At 43.1% G+C, this 20467-nt stretch overlaps 1 protein-coding gene across 1 annotated transcript; it reads right to left on the bottom strand.

Annotated features, from left to right (window-relative positions):
- Positions 1 to 1869: 1869 nt before the first annotated feature.
- On the bottom strand, positions 1870 to 19784 carry LOC309669925 (uncharacterized protein). Its single transcript, XM_082480721.1, is given in 18 exon segments — positions 1870 to 2278; positions 2538 to 2708; positions 4582 to 4955; positions 6215 to 6506; positions 7973 to 8165; positions 10002 to 10132; positions 10234 to 10475; positions 12993 to 13104; positions 14504 to 14617; positions 14999 to 15169; positions 16052 to 16057; positions 16061 to 16458; positions 17534 to 17816; positions 17818 to 17826; positions 18328 to 18520; positions 19401 to 19402; positions 19406 to 19531; positions 19627 to 19784. Coding segments are annotated over 18 exon segments (3021 nt in total). The 5' UTR covers positions 19687 to 19784; the 3' UTR covers positions 1870 to 2134.
- Between the last annotated feature and the right edge of the window lie 683 nt (positions 19785 to 20467).

Raw genomic sequence — 20467 nt, 5'->3', positions numbered from 1 at the left:
CAGCTGTCAGGCAACAAAACGCTCTTTTGCCGCACTTCCCTGGAAGAAGTGTTTATTGTACTCAGTGGTTACAGGCAGCCTTGTCTTTATACAGAGAGAGTCGGTACGTGGATACTGGGTAGACTTGCATAGGAGTACTTTCTGTACACTTGACTCACTTTACACAATAACACATTTCACAATGATAAACGTTATGCAATCTTTGTAGGAAAAATAATTTAGTGCCCTGATGGCTTATGCCAGGCTTCTACAGGAAAATATTCAACGTACAAATATACCCAAACCAGACAACAAGGGCCTTGAACCAAATCCTGAATTTAAGATACTCACCAGATTCAGGGCTGGGATGACATACTACTTGCACACACATTCCCTTCGCCAGAAGACTGGTATCAGCAGTGAACGGATCTAAAGGAGCCGCCTCTCAGCTCCAAGACGGGCCGTACACTCCCACTGAATACCTTCTGCATTGCAAGCTGAGACCTTCTTGAGTGCCATAGCCAAATCCTTTCCCTAGGAGAGAGTTGCAGTATCACCCACCACCTTCCCGGGGGACAAGTACAGTGTCTGTACTGAGTTTGTACCCGTGGAAAGAAGATCACACTGGATAATCCCTTGCTGGAGAGTAACTGACTCCAACAGCGAACAAGGTTTTAAGAGAGTGTGGCTCTGGCAGCAATGATGTTGAGCTTCCATGAGTCAGAATACATTGTCTGGGGCTTTTGATAAACATGTCATTATGTTAAGCATGACACTACGTTATGTCACATGTGAGTTTCTATTTACATTTGAAAACAGAAAAAGTCATATGGTGCACAGCAGTGATAATCAGCACTGGGGTTTGGGTAGGATTTGCACTCCCGACTTCTCACCAGCTCCGTAACTGAAGTATATGGGACTGAGGACCTTGAGAGCACCATGCTGAGACCAGGAACAGTGCCAGTGTGGGGAAAAGGAAGGAGAAATTAGGCTAATAGGTGTCTCTGACCACTCTTAAAGACACAGCCACAGAACATGCACACCTTTATACACTGCTACGCTGAAGGAAGGTCACTAGGTTCCAGCAGCAGCAACAAAGCACAGATCGCTGGGGGAGAAGAGGAAGCTTCTTGTGATGTGAAAATGTGAACAGTGCCTTCTCACCAGCAGTAGCTGTTCTTAAGCAGAAATCTACACCACCTAATTTCTACAGTAAATGAATGTGCAGAGCAGCACCACCCAGCATTATCATGAAGGAGCGAAGGACATGGTTTATTTCATATATGTTGGAGTTGTACGACCAAAAAGAAATGGAGAAGATGGGAGGGAGGGGCTGCTATATACCAGGTTACTCGGTGACCTCTTTACTGGATGCAAACAGTTCCAGCACTGAATAGCATCCAGTGCAGCCAGCAGGTGTTGACAAGCTGTTGTTCAGAACTGGCAAGCAGAGTATTTTGAGGCTTCAGTTCCAAGTTCTGGTTCAACAGAGACTTCAAAGAAATGATGGTTCATGCTGAGTTCTGAACACGAAGTGCTGGCAGGTTTTGTTTCAGGGTTGGCTCTTTGATTGGTGGTCTTGTTCTGTCTCCATGATGCGCTATTCTGTGCTGCCATGTGCCACACAATGTGCATCGATGGCACAAAGGCAACAAAACCAAAGCAACAAATACAGGAAAAAAATGTATAAGTGGGGTAAAAGACCAGACTTGCATAAGTCATCATAAGTAGTTGTATATCAGAGACAAAGCACTATTGAGGTTTTTTTTTTTGTATAGAACTGCCACGAATCACATCTTTCACTGTTTTATTTACTGGTTTCACAATAATTTGCAATTATAAAATACGCAATGCTATTTTAATGAGAATGTATCCTCTGGCCCACAATACAGATTTTCTGAGGGCTAGAAAAATAAAAATTCAGAAAACAGAGAAACACAACTGCTGCTTTGCACTAATAAAAGATTAGTAATCTCATGATATAGAAATAGCTAGTTCTCACTAAATGGTAGCAATAAAATAGTATTGCTGCATTATTACTAAACAAAGCACATTGATAAGAAGTTTATGCAACTGGAAATAAGAAACACAGTTGGAATTGTTGCAGTGGAGGATACTGCATCTCATTTAGACATCAGATTAATAGTGTACAGTTTCAGTTATGGTAATAGCGTGAGAAGGCTGCTGGTTGCGGGTCTTGTTTCAGATGATCCTTCTCATACCACCGTCCAAAAAGCGTCACAGTGACAACTGGTTTTGTTGGTCTTGTCTTACTCGTCAAGCGCCCATCATTCAATACCTGATTGAAAAAGGTAAGAGAAGGACATGATTAGTGGAATACTCATATTAACAGGCTAAGAGCTCAGAAAGATGTGACAAAACAGGAAGAAGGTACACCAGACCGTATCTCTTACTGAAACTAGTGACTTCATTAAAAGGTATTTAATTGGTCTGATTATTCACTATGAGCAAGTTCACTCTGGCTGTTTTGAGACAACTTATTCCATTACTGTCCCGCAGAGCACCTAGCATGACACGGCTCCGGGGTGCCCCATTACCTCGAACTCCCCGGGGGCCAGCTGCACCCCGCTGTACAAGACTTCTGGAAAGACGTAGTTGGTGCCAAACGTGCCGCTGAGGGAGAACATCTCAAACTTGGTCTGAGCCATCTCCACCGGCTGCCCACACGTGTTCAGGTCTGTGCTCTTGCACTTGAGCAGCGTGCATATCTGCAGGGAGGAGAAGACAACAACATATTTAGCAAGACGGAAACACTCTGGTAGGAATGGCTTGTGTCATCCAAGCTAGTGTGTGTCAGAGCAGGTGACCATCACGGGATCTCTTTCTTAACCTTTAAGCAACTTCTTTTTAGTTGTTGTTTATTTTTTTACCCCTTGATCTGATTGGGGGTATTGCAGACCTGCGTTGCCTTAGTAGTTAGAAATAACCTGTTTCTGACTAAGTGCTGCCAGAGCACCTTATTTCATCCCTGAAGGCCAACCCTGTTACTTCCTCTAATTCTTCCAATTGCCAGTTCTCTTGTTTGAATATTCCTTTCCCACGTGTCTTATTATGATGAGTTTGTGAATGGATTTTTTTGGTAAATGAAACAAGGTGCTTTTCATGGGTATGCTGTACAACTGCACACACCGGTCCTCTTACTGATACTTGTACATGTTGCTAATGACAATTCGTTAGATGGATGGTAGTCCATGGGAAATCTGAACTTGACGTTCTCCATCCAACTCCTGGTGAATGTCTGTCAAGGTGATGAAGTCAGCATCCTCTCTTACAGTTTTGTGTTAGTAGTTGCAGCACATAGAGGAAATTAGGAATGGCAACGTTTTGTCCTTAGCGTTGATTCTGCAGGTTACAGCTGGTAAACATTTCTGGACACCATAAAGAAATATGAAATAGGGCTAGCACTCCTGTGAAGATTCAAAGGATGTTGGCTGGTTTTGCTGACAGATGATGGAGGAGTTTGTCTATTTATGTCAAATATTGTGGCATAGAAGAAGTGTGTTTGCAAACATCAGAAGTATTATTCATCAGCAAATATTATTTCATGTTGAAATGCAAATAAGCAGAGAAATAAAGAACCAAATTCTCTCAGAATATTCTGAGGAAATAAAAAAATACTGATGGAAAAATGAAGAGTAGAAATTCCTATCTTCTCTAGAAAATTCAGTACTGGTAGAGGCCATCTGGCACAATCACAGAAATAAATTTTCCAAGCAAGCTCACTGACTTTATTCAAGCTACCTTCTTAAATGTATTAGATGAGCTGTTTGCTGGCCAAGACCTCCCCCCATATCCTGGAATATGTATCATCTGGTATGCAAAGGCCATGTTGACAGACAGAAGTAACTAACCAACAAAAAAAAAAAATCTGCTGACACAATAACTTAATTATTGCCGTGGTTTAGGCTTAGGTTTAGGTTTAATTTCAGTAGTTAGAAGAGGCCTAGCTAAGAAGCGAAGTTACTGAACAAAATTGGTTCTGTTTTACCTCAAGCCAGGACATTTATGAATGGCAAAAAAGGTTTTCTAATATGGCTTTAAGAAAATTCAACCGGAATGTAACTCACTGTCTTCCCAAACATTTGATTAAAAGATAGGAAGAGTGGACATTTCCAGTTAAAAGTCATATGCCATTTCAGTAAACTTCATTGCTATGATTTTGGTAATGACAAAAATTAACAACTCTGCAAATCTAAGTTATCACAGTGTCTCATAAAGATACATACAATCAACTGATTTTTTAACAGCAACCTTTTGATGAAGATTACAAGGAGATTCAGAACACTTACTGAAGATAGTCACAAAAGAGAACCTAAATTTAGCCGATATTGCGTGCTTAAAATAATAGTGAGAGCACCCTGGGAACTTAAAAGAGGTTTAGACACCTCTCCACTGCATTTGTTGGATTTAAAGGTAAGCAGGCTTGGATGTTTTAGCAACTATTCCCCATTGCTAACAACCAGGATATCAGGACTCCAGCATAAAAGAAAGTAATTGTCCTCTTCCCCCACAGGAGCTGAGGGTTTCTCCCTGTAACGAAGCTTCCTAAAGTAAGTAGCCCCCCCCTTAGAGAATCATTACCTGCAGATAGTATTGTCCTTCAACGACATGAAGCCCATCAAAAGCACCTAGCACATAAACTTCATCTTCTCGTTTCCCTGCCATCGTGTAGCTCAAGTGACAGCAGAGGTCCTTCTGGCAAACGGTGAGATTCCCCTCAGGCTTAATGAGTTCAGTGAAAGTGAACCAGTCATGGAAGATGAGTCCTCCAAAATCATGGTCATTTGGTGAGAATCTTTTGACACTTGAAGCATATGAGCTCCAGTTGACAGCAGGCAGGGAGGCAGGAGAAAGGCGAGGGTGTGAATCTAGTTCAGCAACAAGGAGGTGACTGTCCCCAGTTTTCATATTGTAGTAGTATGTTCTGGCTCCGTCTGGTGCATAAATACCACTCCCTGAGAACAGTGCAATAGTCAGTCCAAAAAGAATAAAAATTTTCATATTGTACTTTAATTGCCCCTACTGGTAGCTTAACCACTATTTTATAACGATTACAGAAATTTTAGTCTCATCAAAGGTGACCATTAGCAACTCAGTACATAGAGCTCACGCTTTGGCAAAGAACAGCATTTATTTCTCTGGGTGAGGTCTGCTCAGCATAGCCAGAGACAGAGGATGTTATGCTATGGTTGTATCTATGGCCTTTCCAGTTCTTTTTTCTCCTATATGCTTGAGAATTCCTTTATTCTCGGCTGATTCATGTAAAAGGACCATCTACCAATTGAGACCGTCCAAAACGCAACACAGGCAAGTACCGCAGGCCCATCCTGGTGAACACAGAAGGAAATAGCAGCTGTCGAGCCCCGTTTACACTGGCTGAGGACTCCTCCCTATGTGGGGAATTCACACGTGACCAGTGCCAAGCAACAGAGGCAAATCAAAGAAGATCTGACGTTGTGCTCAGGGACAGTGGTTTTGGCATTGTTAGGTTGATGGTTGGACTTGGTAATCTTAAAGGTCGCTTCCAACCCAGACGATTCTATGATTCTATACCCATCACTGCCGAAGAGCCACGTAAAACTGACAACAAGCAGTACCCTGTCAGGCATTTCAAATGAGAAGACCCAAGCCAATACTATGATTTCACAGCCCAGTGAAGATACGGGTCTAACTGAAATGTACTATCCCATAAGCTAAGCTCTGGAAAACCAGTGCTATACTCTTAAAAGAAAACACAGACTTCTTAGCAGCGTTATTGCAACAGGTCTAACTCAGTTTTCCACAGCCGAGTTACATACAGCTAAAAAGAAGTCTTTCATTTGGCCAGAATAGCTGGAGCCATGCGTTGTGTTTACAAGTATACTTATCGTTTGGCATTCAATCAGAGACTTACAGGTGGAGAGGAAAGAACTTAAGTTTCAGAAGTTTCTAATCAGATAGGAGGGGCAAAAACTTACTCCTTATTTAGAGGCATTAACAGAAAGAAAGGAAAATCCTAAGAAGCCAGGGAGAAAAAAAAAAAAAAACCACCAAAAGTTTTGCTGTGCTTTGTATGGCATCAGTAGGGACAGGGCTTGTCAGGTTTAAAATTTGGTGACTAGACTATTCACCTTCCAAATAAATATATTATACTCTTCTGCAAAATCACCTTGCAGAACAGGGGATAAAGATTCAGAGCTATAAAGATTTTTCAGACAGAGTGAGAATCAATTACCTGTCATGGCCAAGCTGATGTTGTGCGTATTTGCTGAAAGCAAATTGACACCCATGCCCATAGCCCAGGCAGAGTGAAACTCAACCGCAGTCAGAAACGGCAGGACGTTCATCCAAGCCGTTGGGAAGAGCACGGAGTCCACCTGCAACTCGCTCACCAGGACCACGGCAGGCTCTCGGAAAAGGATGTCAAAGCACGTGAAAATGCCAAATTTCCCAAAGGGTGTCTCAAAGGTGACAGCTTCTGGCTCTTTTGGGTAATTAAACTGAGTTTCTGACATAAAGAGATTATACTGTAGGGGACGGAAAAAAGAGAAACCAGTTAAAGGCACCTACTGCAATATCCTGGAGTCATTCCCTAAAATTTTTCAGAATGATGAGAGAAGTTTTTTAACTTGTGTTTGAAGCCTTCACATCTAGGAAGTCAGGCTAAAACTGTATGATCACCATAGTGCCCAAAAGGTGGATATGGGGAGACACATTTGGCTACCAAAGCAACCAACTATCTGCAGGTCTGTTGGTGTCAGCCACCTGCAACTCCCATAAGAATAATGTCTCCAGCCTCCCCACCTAGTTTATAAATTTGGTGAGCCGAAAGACACACAGCAGAGAAATGATAATGACGAGGAGCACAGAGGATCTGGTGCCAAAAGACAGGACTTGTGACCTTGGTGTGGAGAGGCACAGAAGGACTGGCAGCACCCAGCACAAGCACAAAGTGTGAGACAGTATACGGAGACTGCAGAACGGAGAAGAAAACAAAGGCAGTGGTGACGGGGGACAGGCAGATGATCTCAGCTAACAGAAAAATCCAAGTTTGCAACATTATCAGCTTTCCAGTGTTTTTCTTCTTCTTTCTCATTCACATTGACTAAAAGAGTCCTTTGATCTCCAGGTGGCCTGGACAGTATACGTGTGCCACTGAGACAGAAAAGAGGTTCAAGTTTACTGAACTTGCAACTCAGCTCCTGGGCCATGCCAGACTGGCACACAGAGGACCATCCACCACAGCAATAGTGTCCCCCTCACCCAGTTTGCTCATAAAAAAATAACTTGGCATTGTCTCTGAAGGACCAGGTGAACTACTGAGCCCAGAGTGCATTAAATAAACAACTGACTGCAAGTGTAGCCGCATCTGCATGACATCTGGCACATGACCCTCAAACAACTTTGATGAAACTTGCAAGTAGGCACATAAAGCTGAGAGAAGATACTGTCATTGAGTGCAAATGTTTCAATGCCCTCATTTTTTTTTTACACCCAGCTTAGGTCCTTAGTTTTGTCTAGATAATTCCTGTTTTGCAAAAACTGCTGAAACATCATCAGAAAAACAAATGATAGGAAAGGGCCTGTCTTCCTTAAACCAGACTACTTATGTAAAACGAGTTGCAGATGAATATTTTTAAATCCTGGAACATGAAGGGGTAGTCTGATGGAAACCTGGCACTGAAAACTAAAGCTGCTCAAGCAGCAGGATTTCCAGTAATAGGGAGTTAATGAACTAAAGAAGTCAAGGAAAACAATATGCCACTAAATTGGACCTGAGCAATCATTTTTCATTCTAGTCTGTCTCAAGAAACATGACAGCAAATGCAAATTTGAAGTCAATGCTTCACAGCAAGAGAGAGATTCTTTTAAATTATAAACAGAAACAAAAAGCTGCCATGGGACTATGGCTGGTATTTAATTCTCTTGCCAAATGAAGAAATTTTGGAAGAAGTGGAAAAAAAGCTCCTGACCACTTCCAAGGCCACTTTACCTTGTGGTAACGAGCCACCAGTTTCCCCTCTGGGTCAAAGACGACATCGGTGTTGTACTGATAGCGACCGTCGCTGGGGCAACTGGGATCACTGGAGTTACACGGCTTCTTGTCCCCAATGTTCGCAACCACATAGATGGAGTTATTCCTGGCCATGCAGCTGAGTCGTTCCTGCACCGGAGCAGGAGCAAATCTAATGTATTTTAGGGAAAAGGAAAGAAAAAGACTAACAAAAACTGTGCTATTAGTGGTGTTCATCGCTGGAGTGCTGAGGGCATGCCAGCAGCACCCCCGATCCCGCAGTCATGGCAGGGCAGGCAGAGACAGAGGGTGGCTGCAGCAATCCCTCAGGTTGCTTCCTGCACCTTGGGGCAGGTCCTGGAGCCCTCCCATAGGCATCCAGAGGGACATGCCACCCCTGGGCTGCCTGCCAGCACCCCTCAGCACCCAGAATGTGCTCTGCAGCAAGCAGATAATCCTAGGGCTGGGAAAGGGCAGGAGAGGAAGAGACTAACTTGGTGTCACACAGGAGAATATGTTAGCGTATGGCACAGCAGCACCTGAGGACCATAGCTCTGGGCCCTTGACACACCAAGCAGAGTTGAACTGTGGAATACTGCAGCTGATGTGGTCAAGGCAGCTCATCCCCTCCCATGGATGGGACTACACAGTCCTCTAGCCGTGGCATGAACAGCAGTGGGATATTCACTTCAAGATGTGACAGGCCATGTGCCATAAACTGAAGCACCCGTACCAGGGCAGAAGAGAGCAGACATCGCCCTCTGTAAGGCGGGCATTTGGTTTTACAAAGTGCGCGTGAGCTTTGGTAAGCTCATCGCAGTCGTTCTATGAAAGGTGATAGGTGGGCTGGGCCATACAGGAGGACCATAATGCAAGATACATAGGTGTACAGGTAGCACCACGGAAAAGGGCATGCCAAACTCTGATGGCAGGCATTATATTCCCACAAGGCGCTAATGAAAAGCCTCATTTAGGACAGTGAAGACACACACAGATCACCTTCACAAAAACCGCCTGTGTGAAGAATTGGAATAAAGATCTACTCAGACACGCTGCTACCCCACACCCCACATTCACTGAAAGACTCTATATATTTTAGCTGCTTATGTCTTAGTAGAAAGTTGCACATCCTGCACTTCTCCCCCATTGTGAACCTTCCTCTTGGGACCATTGAGGAATTACATCCTCACAGATGTGATAATATGCTCTAAGCACCTCATCATCGAGCAGCTGCAGAAAGCCACGGTGGAAAAGGCAGACGACAGCTGTAGTTCCATGGCTGAGCACTTATTGCATGCTGTATGGATCTGAAGTCCAGTGCTGAGCTATAAATTAGCTTGTCCCTGCTGGCACGTGGTGCTTGAATGACAGATCATGTTCTACAGAGCAGACACTCTAGCAATTCGGACTTTATCTTATCTTAATTGTGAAAAACTAAGACTAAAAGTTTCTGGGTTTGCATCACTCAGAGGTTTGGACTTTGACTACTAGCCTCTCCTCACCTCTGCTATTAGCTACTCAGAAACTAGTTCTTGGCTGTCCACAAAAATGGTACGTGTGCTTTTATTTGAACATGGCATTTGTAAAGGAACAAACAAACCAACAAAACAAATAAAAACTAGTGTTAAGAATTTACAATCAGTTCTATTCAAAATAGGGTGAAAAAAATGAAAGCAGAACGAGAAGCAGCATATTCTGGCATCAAAGCTTTTCCAAGTGCAAAAAAAAAGACATTTCCTCTCCATTCAGTAACACAAATTCTGTATAGTGTTTGAATTTCTCTCTAAAGTGTCTAATTTAAAACCCATTTTTTTTAACAGGGTTCCCTTGTCAGCTCATCATAGACATGATATATATTTTATCATGTAACTTACCTTCATATGCAACTTTAATTGAAACTTACCCTCGTGTCAAAAGCATTAGCATTTCTCAGGCATTTATTGGGAGCAGCTCACGACTCCATGAAACATGAGTTTGAAACCACATAAATCACTGCAGAAGCAATCACCTTGTGGGGTCAGTGCAGGGAATCCAGTTCACAGCCGGATCAGGGATATCTTCCAGGTAGGGGTAGATGGTTTCTCTTGTGAAACGCCGGCCATAAATGCCATCTTCAGGAGTCACAATGATGTGGGCACCCTGACACAAGATCCTTTAAGATTTCACTCATCAACAGACAACCAGGAGGGTCAGCAGGAGAAGAAAACATTAGTTAACAACATTCCTGATACGCTTAGTACCTGCTGGGCGGCTTCCTTGATGGCGCCTTCCAAGACATCCATGTTTTTGTTCATGAGGGCCAAAGCATCGTCAGGAGAAAGGGGCTCCTCAGTGGTATCTGGCAGGATGACTGCGTGCTCGTAGACAGCTGCGATGAAGGTGTCGGAGGCAAGGACCTGAAGGACTGCGAGCGCAAACACCGCAGCGTGCAGGAGAGGCTGGGAAGGGACCATGGCTGGTGCCTCACAGCTCCTAGAATGCTCTGAGTCACAGACAAATGGTGCAAAAGGGGTGTGCATAGAAAAGAAAAGAGGGACAATGTTTAACTTTGAAGGAGGGAGGAAGTGATGGTCTGTCAAAGCATTATTTTGGATTCAAGCATTGCTGTTGACATATGGGAAAGTATAACAGTAAACAGTTAAGGATGTCACGACTCAACTGGATTAAAAAACTGGGCAACGCCAAGACTAATTGCGCCAATACCAAAATAAGTCATTAAACACCTGGCTAGGAAGAACAGTCCAATTGTTGTTGTTATATTTTTCTCTGTCAATTGATTGCAATAGACTTTTGCTATCTATGTTAGCTCCACTCTGATTCCCAGGTGAAAGGTGGCTGTCTCTCCCTTGGAGCTAGTCTTCTGTTTGAGTGGCAAAACTGAGGGTCTTAAAAACTGCTTTATTCTAGTGTCTTCTTATTCCCCAGTTCCAGTACTATCTGCCAGTACGTGCAACTTGCTTGCCTGAGTTTCTTTAGACCAAAGTCATTACGTTAGCATCTCGCTGCACTTAGGTATAATACACTTAGCATGTCAGCAACAGAACTGTCCCTTGCATTTATCCCAGTGGCTCTTCCAGTCACTTCTGTTTAGCTGTCCATCACTTTTCAACAGCCTTCCACCAGAAAATAGGCATCTGGACGGAATGTTTTCCTCTGAAATCAAGCAGGTAAGCCACCAGCCAGACCATTAACAGAGTGTCTCGTTGCCTGGCTGCCGCTAGCCTGAAGCAGAGGGCTAGTTCACCAGGTGCACTGGCATGCCTGCTCCTCTGCTTACCTTTCCTGTCCCCAGGAACATGCTGTGTATGGAGAGGCTTTCATTTTTAATCTTCAATTCTGTTTAAATGCATTTTTTGCTATGACATTTTCAATTTTTTTACTTTCCAGCAGTTGCAGCATTCCAATTTGGAAAAGGTTTTCTGAATAGTGGGAAGCAGAACAGGCTGTCTGCCGTTGGCTACAGTGGACTGTCATTGTAGAGCTGCCTCAGAAAAGACAGAAATGTGGGTGAATGCAAGCACCAGCGAGTTCCCTGCAAGAGTAGCGCTGATCGAGGGTTTCAACCATTAGGAACACTGATTGGCATCTGGTAATAATTACCTGTAAGTACTTCTCTGCATACATTGCTAGATACAGCATGCTCATTCAGGAGCCTTAAATACAAGCCTTTAAAAGGCTGCAATAGAGATTTCAGTGACAACTGAAGTAATGTAGCTTGGAAGCCTTTTTTTCCCTCTCTCTTTTTCTTGTCAAATGAAATATGGCTTGTGTCACATTAACCATAATCAGAAGTCTGAAGGTGGAGGCAGTAAACACCTCAGACAATAGTCAGCCCAGAAAGGTGACTACCCTGGCAGGGCTGAGCAGAAAAAGTTACAAGTGCAGGGGCCGGGGCACTGCCCCACTATCGTGGTTTAGGCTAATCGGCTACTGGGGACGTGGGGGACCCCAGATGGGACCGACAGATGCTCCCCTCTACCCCTTTTCAAAGAGAGAGGCAGAGGAGGGAAAAAGAGACTTATGAGTTTAGAAGGAACTAAACTACTTTAATGAAATGTTAATAAAATAATAAAAAGAAAATAATGAAATATATACAAAACCGTATCAAGCTCCCAGGATGACAATCACGTCACCGGCTGGCACCGGGGAAATCCCAGACTGGACTCAGGGATGGATGGGAATTTGATTCCTGATCTGGATTCAGGATCGGGATCACAGGCAGACGAAGAGACAGAGTCCTCCTCAGACGTCGGCCATTGAAGAAAGAGAGCTGACCCTTTGATCCCTCAGCTTTTATACTGAGCATGAGGCAGATGGGATGGAATACCCCGTTGGTCAGCTTTGGGTCACCTGTCCTGTCCGCTCCTCCCCGCAGGTGGGACCTCTCTATGCTTTTCTGCTTCCGACCCTCCAATGGGGCAAATAACAAAGTTATCTGGCCTTGGGTGTTATGGCTATAAGTATAAGCAAGAGCCTCTCTGCATACCATCCCTTGGCTTCAGCTATAAACATAGGTCTTATCACTCTGAGAGAGCAAATATTGTCTGCACAATATCCTGATAATTTCAGTGGTTAGAAGAGGCCTAGCTAAGAGGCAAAGTTACTGAACAAAATTGGTCCTGTTTTACCTCAAACCAGGACACCCACAAAGTTCAAGTCACACTGCCAGGACAGGGGGCCTTCTGTGGGACGGTGGGACGGAGGCATCCCTGTCTGCCTCTGTATCAGAGGCACCACCACCTACTGCCTGCAGAGCTGGGAGCTCATCCAGGAAGAAGGAACTAACTCCAGTTAAACAAACAAACCCGCTGAATGAAACTTAATGAAACTACAGCAGTCCAGGCTATACATGGCTGTGGGCAATGTAAGAGGAAATTTATCCTAGACCTCCCTCTACTTTTCATGCCTCCATCCTTCCAGTCCACTCTCCTCACCTCTCTTACTGCATTCTCCCCTATCTCTGCTACTGCATGAAGACCGAAGTTATCTGAGGACTTACTTTTGTAAAACAGGATGTGATTTGATGTTAAATCAGCTTGGCTGTAGAGGTAGTCCATCTTCAGATTGTGGTCCTGCTCCTTTTCTTGTGCTAAGAGAGACTGTGTGGATGCCTACTCCGTATTTGAAGGGTTAATCTTGGTGCGGAGAAGCCTGTGTGAAGGGTCACACCTGCAACCATGCAATCACTGCAAAGCAATGAGGATGTGTGGGCAGAGGTGAGGAAATCAGAAGCCGCTCATTTTGAGCAACAGCACATAGTTATGTCGCTTAGCTGTACCAAGACACCATGTCCTAGGGCGCAGATATAAACGTAGAGATACAGTACTTTTTCTCCACGAACAAGTAGAGTGTTTTCCATCACTTCTATTACATGAATTGTAGAGAGTTACAATTTAAGATATTTACAGACTAAAATCTTGGTTTTTACTATGTTCACTTTGTTCAAAACGAACGTATTTTGCATCCTGCAAGCCTGTTCTTTTATGACGTTGGTCAGATTAAATGTGAACAATGTTTTTATTTGAAAAAAAAACCTGCAGAACAAACAACAAAATTAACTGCACATAGAAATCTTAGCTGCGCCCCGCAAAGTAATCCAGTCCACTTGCTTAGAAAGCACAGCCTGCAGGGCCTGCCCCCGCACACGTGCTACTGTGTTCAAGCTGTCAAAGCCGCTCACTGGCCTTGCCCATCACCTGCCTGCATAGTCCTGACTCTCCCTCACACCAGCACGAGCAACCATCTCACGGGAAGACAGATATGTACCTTCCAAATGTCTTATTTTGAAAATTTTTTATATGGACTCACCTAACTGCTTGAAAAAGGTGACACGGTTATCAATAGCTTCATGGAAAGGAAATTTTCCACCCCCTAAAACTCTGACCAGAAAGATTCAAGTAGACTCATCCAACTGTGAGTTAGGGCACGGCACGATAACACTTTACACCGTGTGCCAAATTGAATAACTGGTTTTGAAGCAACGGTGTTTCGAGGCTTGTTTTCTTTTTGAAAGTAAATGATAACAGTTCAACCATCAGCCTTCAAAGGTTCTGTTAATCACTGGTTTAGAAAAGCGTGTTCAGAAATGGGGTGGAACAGTGTTGTGGAAATGACTTCTAACACTCCACCAAAAATTTCAAAGAATTAAAAATCAGTTGTTATTGGGCCACAACCCACTACTATGTGCCTGACTCCTACACTACTAAAGTCAGAGGAATTTATTTTATATTGTCCCCAGTGCCAAGGTCAAGCCTATGACAACCAACACTATCATATAAAAACACATACAGAACTGCCCAGCAGAGTAATTTATTTTTGCTGCAAAATCAAGTTAACAAATCAATGTGCAATGACTATGCTGTTAGATAAGGCAACTTGAGAAATAAAATGCCACTAAAATTATGGGTATTAACATTAATTAACATTAATTAACTTTATGATTAATTAGGATTAATTAGCATTACAGAAGCAAGCCGATTAGATCTTAAAGGACCTGTCATGAAGTCATACTGAAGCTTGCTGTGTGTGTGGAGAGTCATTTTCATACCACTTCCCAAAGAGCATTACATTCAAAACTGGCTTTGATGTACTCATCCGACTTAGCAGAAGTCCATCAGGTAGCACCTAATTATGGAAAAGGAAAATAAACAGGAAGACCAGCAAAGCAGTACTATTGTATGACAAACACAAAATAATATATTCATTAATGCATTAATGTTGATCTTATTGAGAGATGTGGTAGCTCACTTGGAGCTACCACAAAGTCTGAGAAAAATTGCACTTCTGTTTGAGCAGATTTGGGGGGACAGGGAAGAAGAGAATCAGCAAAATGGAACTGCTGTATGAATGCAACCAGGAGAATCAGTCAGAAATAAAGCTGCTTTGAACTCAAGGCAATTACTGAAATAGAGGACACTGATAATTACCGAGTCGGTCCTTTGTCTTGTAGCAGCTTTTTGACCATTTGTGTTACGAGTCTGACAACTCACAAGGGTGCCCCATTACCTCGAACTCCCCGGGGGCCAGCTGCACCCCGCTGTACAAGACTTCTGGAAAGACGTAGTTGGTGCCAAACGTGCCGCTGAGGGAGAACATCTCAAACTTGGTCTGAGCTGTCTCCACCGGCTGCCCCCACGTGTTCAGGTCCGTGCTCTTGCACTTGAGCAGCGCGCATATCTGCAGGGAGGAGAAGATACACAAAGGCAAAGTACCGCTAAGCTTTCAACAATCAAGAGCTTGGTTTGATTGTAAGAAAAGCTGTCATGATGAAGAAATGACTCAACAAATCTCCTCATTTATTTAGGCAAAGAGGATCCGTGGGTGGTACTTGAACCTTATAGAGGCAGTTCTTTGCCTCCATCACAGCAAAGCATTCTGTCTGTGTGTACGCACATGTGTTTATAAGTTACATGTGCATCATTCATAATACATATGCATTTAGTCATAGATGTGGAATAGTTTGTGACCTCCGTGAGTTACTGCAGCCCTGGCTGAGTTCCCTAAAAAACTGAAGCCATATGTATTTGTGGTAATACTCTCAAGATACAGAGAAAAGATAACAGCACATTAAAAAAACCCTAACACTGAAACTTAAAAGAACTGATACTCTGACAAGACATCTGAACACAAAGGTTATATCCATATTTAGTTTCTTCATTTTGTTAGATAACCGCGTGTTGGAGAATCACATCAGCATGATGCACAATCCACTGAGTAGGAAACAGCTCTCTGTTCTGACAAGAGCATCCCTATGAAGACAGGGAGAACTCTACAATCTTCATTCCTTTTACACACATATGTGGAAACCTCCATGAAGCATTATAGCACAGGGTTAACTCAGGCTCTTGACTTTGTCAGCATTTGTAACCTAGACATAGAAGCAGGATCAACACCCCTAATGAAGTCAAAATGCATCATAAAGAAAACAAATGTTTTCAGAGGGGGCTAAAAAATGCCTCCTCTTGAACCCCCTCATCTAAAAATGAGACAAATGCAAATGGGCTGCAAAGAGAATATTCCAGCCTTCCTACTGCCCAAACAGAAACAGAAAACCTTTACCTGCAACTAATACTCTCCTTCAACAACATGTAGCCCATCAAAGGCACCCAGAACCAGAACTGTCACCCTTCTGGTCACACTGTGATCAGAAATGTCACCCTTCTGCATCTCTGCCATCTTGTAACTCAGATGGCAACAGAGGTCCTGCTGGCAAATGGCACAACTTCCCTCGGGTTCAGTGAGCTCCGTGAAGGAGAAGAGATCATGGTAGACGACCCCACGGAAATAGCGATTGTTTGATGGAAACTGTTCAATACTGCTGGCACACAATTTCCAGTTAACAGCAGCAGGATAGTCAGGAGACAGATGTGGGTGTGAACTCAGTTCTGTCACCAAAAGGTGACCATTTTCTGTTTCTATATTATAATAATACACTCTCAGACCATCTGGGGCATAACTACCACTCCCTGCAAACATATAACACCAGAAAACTTGTAATCTGAAAGCAAGTGTATGGTACAAGTAAGCAGTCTTCACTAATTAAACATGTGCCAAATTTTATTCTAACGTTTGTCAGGTTGTTTTGAAACTAAATTAAGCCTCTATGGACTACTATCCTAACATAATGCTTTTTGCAATCAACGGGAAGTAGATCAAACTCTGATGTTTCATGTATTGTAAGTGACAAGATTAGTGTGCTAATTATATGCTGTTATATATGATTTAAGTGGCTGAAGCTATACAGTTCTCGTTGAGTTTAGCTGCATCAAAAATCAGTATTGTTGATTAAAATGAATGACGACACTGCCAAAGTAAAAAAAAAAAAAAAAATCTGTAAGGAAAAGATATTACCATAAATCACATCTTTATGCAAGCTCTTTACATAAATACATAAAGCTTTACAGCCCAGAGTAAAACCTATCCATAAAGAATGAGTTGTGTGACACGGGGTCATCAATGACTGAGAACTAAAAGGAATGGCCCATAACTGCTTTTATTTGGAAGGCAAAGTTTAGGGCTACATTTTAGCAACACCAGTAAATTTCTCTCACTTCTACAAGCACATACCTATGAAATTTATGCATGACTTACATTATCTGTTCAGGAAAAATATACAGTGAAAACAGAGCCTGCAAAGAAGATTTGGCACGAGGTCTCAAGCCCAGAAGCAATGTTTGCAAGACTGACAGGAACATTTCTCAGAGTTAGGTTTCCACCTAGTGGAGAAAAAAAGTTTGGGCCTTCACATGACCAAAACGGTGAGAAACGTCAGGTCAGGGTGAGAAGATGAAAAATCACATGCATAAAATCTCAAAAAACCGGATCATTTAACAAATAACTAAAGGTGTTCTAGACAACTTAAGCATTTCTGAGTTCTTACATGTAACATTTTGATTTCCTTTTTATCTGTCTTGTCCGAATCCCGTTGACATGTGCATGGATGCCCTAAAGCTGATGGGAATTTCTGCCCAGGTAAACCCCACTCCATAGATATAAATATTGCCCACGTGAACAAGGTCAATTAGATCAATACCACATTACCTGTCATATCTAAAGTGGAGTCGCGAGTATTTGCTGAAAGAAAGTTGGCACCCATTCCCATGGCCCATGCTGAGTGAAACTGGACCGCCGACAAAAGTGGAAAAGCGTTACCCCAAGCAGTTGGGAACAGAATAGTGTCAACCTGAAATCTGCTTGCCAAGACCACAGCTGGGTCATGATAGAGTACGTCTGCACAAGTGAAAATGCCAAAGTAGCCAAAGGATGTATTGAAAGTCACAAATTCTGGATCCTTGGGGTAATTAAACCGTTTCTCTGCCACAAAAAAGGTTGTACTGTTCATGGAAATGAAGGAACAGAGAAAAAAAAAGATTAGAAAAGAAATCAAACCATTTAAATCAGTCTATTATTGACTATAATACTGGTTCACTTAAATAAAAGTAATAGAGAACATGTTTTGTGAACATGCCGTATCTTAATTTTGAAAAGGAGAATTTGTGCCACCGCAGGAGTCAAGCACAAATATCCATGGTTCTGACTTATACCAGTGAAGGGGATTTGTATTTAGCTGGCTAGTTTAGGACGTTAATGTTTTAATATCTCATGTATCACTTCCTCTTGAGAAGCAGTAAAAATAGAGGGCTTACTGAGTTTTAATTAATTTCATTTAATTACTTGCTATTAATGAAGATATCTTAAGGCAGTGGCTTTCAGCTGACACCTGCTCTATAATCACTCTATGTATAAACACATTTAAGCCTGGGAAGCAGCTTCTGTTTGACATTTTTAATCACCCGAGGATCATGCCCTTCCTCAACACTGTAAAATCTTCTTACCTTGTGATAACGAGCCACCAGTTTCCCTTCGGAGTCAAAGACAACGTTGGTATTGAACTGATAGTGACCATCGCTTGGGCACCTTGGACCACTGGCATTACACAGCTTCTTGTCTCCCACATTAGCAACCACGTAGATGGAGTTATTCCTCGCCAGACAGCTCAGTCTTTCCAGCACTGGTGAGGGAGCAAACCTAAAGAGCAGGGAAGGAAGAAAGGAAATAAAACACCAAAACCAGTCAATCCATAAAAATGCCAACACTAATATTACAGATCACAAGAACGATAGGTTTAAGTTAGTCATTTCTAAGAGGAGACTGTCATTTTCTGTTATTCAACAGAAGGCAGTGGTCTTGTGCTTCAAAGCTTAGCGTGCTGAAATTCGGGCTTCACCTCACGTTAGATAAGTGAGGAACACAGGGGTTTCCTCACAGGGAAAGCAAATCCTTCCATCTTTGAGTCTCCCTTCTGCTGCTGGCATGTGGCATAGCGTTGATGTTACAGAGACACATGGGCTAATCTCAGCTTTCTGCTTCAAGTCTTCATTCAGCTGCTGTGCTGAGAGGTATATTAGGGTTTGTTTCTTCTATGGTGCATTTCGCTATCTTTCACCAGCCTCAAAAAACACTGCAAATTGTTAAGGAAAATAACAGAATAAAAAGGCTACCGTGTCATGATTCAAAAACAGAAATTTGAAGTTGTGCAGTATATCCTTTCAGTAATAGCTGTTATTTTTTTCACAAATATTCCTAATATATCTGTATCTTAAAATTTTTTTCTACAACATACATGGAATATATTACTGAAATGTAGATTCTGTGAGTTGGTGTTATTCTTTTAAATAAATCTCAACCTTTATGAGTATACTAACTAAAATCAAAAGAATTGCAGTGAGAAGAAAAGACAGAGAAAAATGATGCAGTTGTCTGAAGCTATTTATGGCAACTGCATGATGTGTAACCCGCCTTCATTTCACAGTGGTTGTTCCAAGACATTTAAAACTACCAACAACCACTCCTAAAGGTAGCTGTCTTTCCCGTTGGACCATTCCCGCATGCACAGCAGGGACGATACCTTCAGGGCTCAGCACAAGGAATCCAGTCCAGCTGTGGGTCTGGGATATCCTCAAGATAAGGGTATATTGTTTCCCTTGTGAAGACCCAGCCGTAAATGCCATCTTCAGGAGTAATGATGATACGGGCACCCTGATACCAACATACAGAACCAAAAAACACCATTAAGAAAATAAATGAATGGTCAGTGTTTACCAAAATGAATGCCTCTAACCCTGTGATAATACCTGTCTGGCTGCTTCTTCGATGGCCACTTCCAAAATTGCCATATTTTTGTCCATCAACATCAAGGCCTCCTCAGGAGAAACTGGCACTTCAGTGTCCTCTGACAAGACCACATTGTGCTCGTAGACAGCTGCGAGGTAGCTGTCCAGGGCACAGACCTCCAGAGCTGACAGCGCCAAAAGCACGGCAGATGCTCGGGCTTTAGGAAGCCCCGTGTCTGGAGCCTGGGAGTTGTCCAAGAGTGGGATGGGGGCAAGCAAAGACGGAGGCCTTTAAAAAGGAAAATTTTGCATGAGACCTGGGAATTCTCCAGAGTGGCAGAAAGCTGACACCAGGAGAGGCAATCGCCCTGCCTGGAAAGTCTCACAACACCAAAGCCAAGAGAGCCGCCAGCATTGAGCAATTCTGCCTTACACCACCAGTCACAGAGAAGTCACAGAGAAGTCACCACTGTGCTGCAGCCGAGGAAACGCATCGCCTGCCAGATCTGCGAATGCCTCAGGCATGGCATTGCTGCAGTAACGCAGCTCAAGGCGAGCCCTGGTCACAGCAGGAAAACAAGCCAGAGTTTGGGAAATCTCAGCAAAGACCAGCACAGACACATTCCTGGCCAGACTCAAGGGCACGGGGTACCGTCAGGGCTGCAGGCGGCAGGTGGCCAGTCCCCAGCTCAGTGCTGCCCCACGGGCACTGCCTGGGCCACCCCAGCTCATTGGCTGTTCCAATCTAGGCCAATGTAGTTTGGCTATACCTGGCACAGTCCCTGCATATCCCATTTCACAGATTGTACAACTATTAATAACAGCCGATGAGTATTTAGACCTGCCACCACCTGAGGTAAGC

The sequence above is a fragment of the Vanellus vanellus genome (genome assembly GCF_965231255.1).
Source record: "Vanellus vanellus genome assembly, chromosome: 3".
NCBI classification, from domain to species: domain Eukaryota; kingdom Metazoa; phylum Chordata; class Aves; order Charadriiformes; family Charadriidae; genus Vanellus; species Vanellus vanellus.
This window is presented reverse-complemented; position numbering and strand designations above follow the sequence as displayed.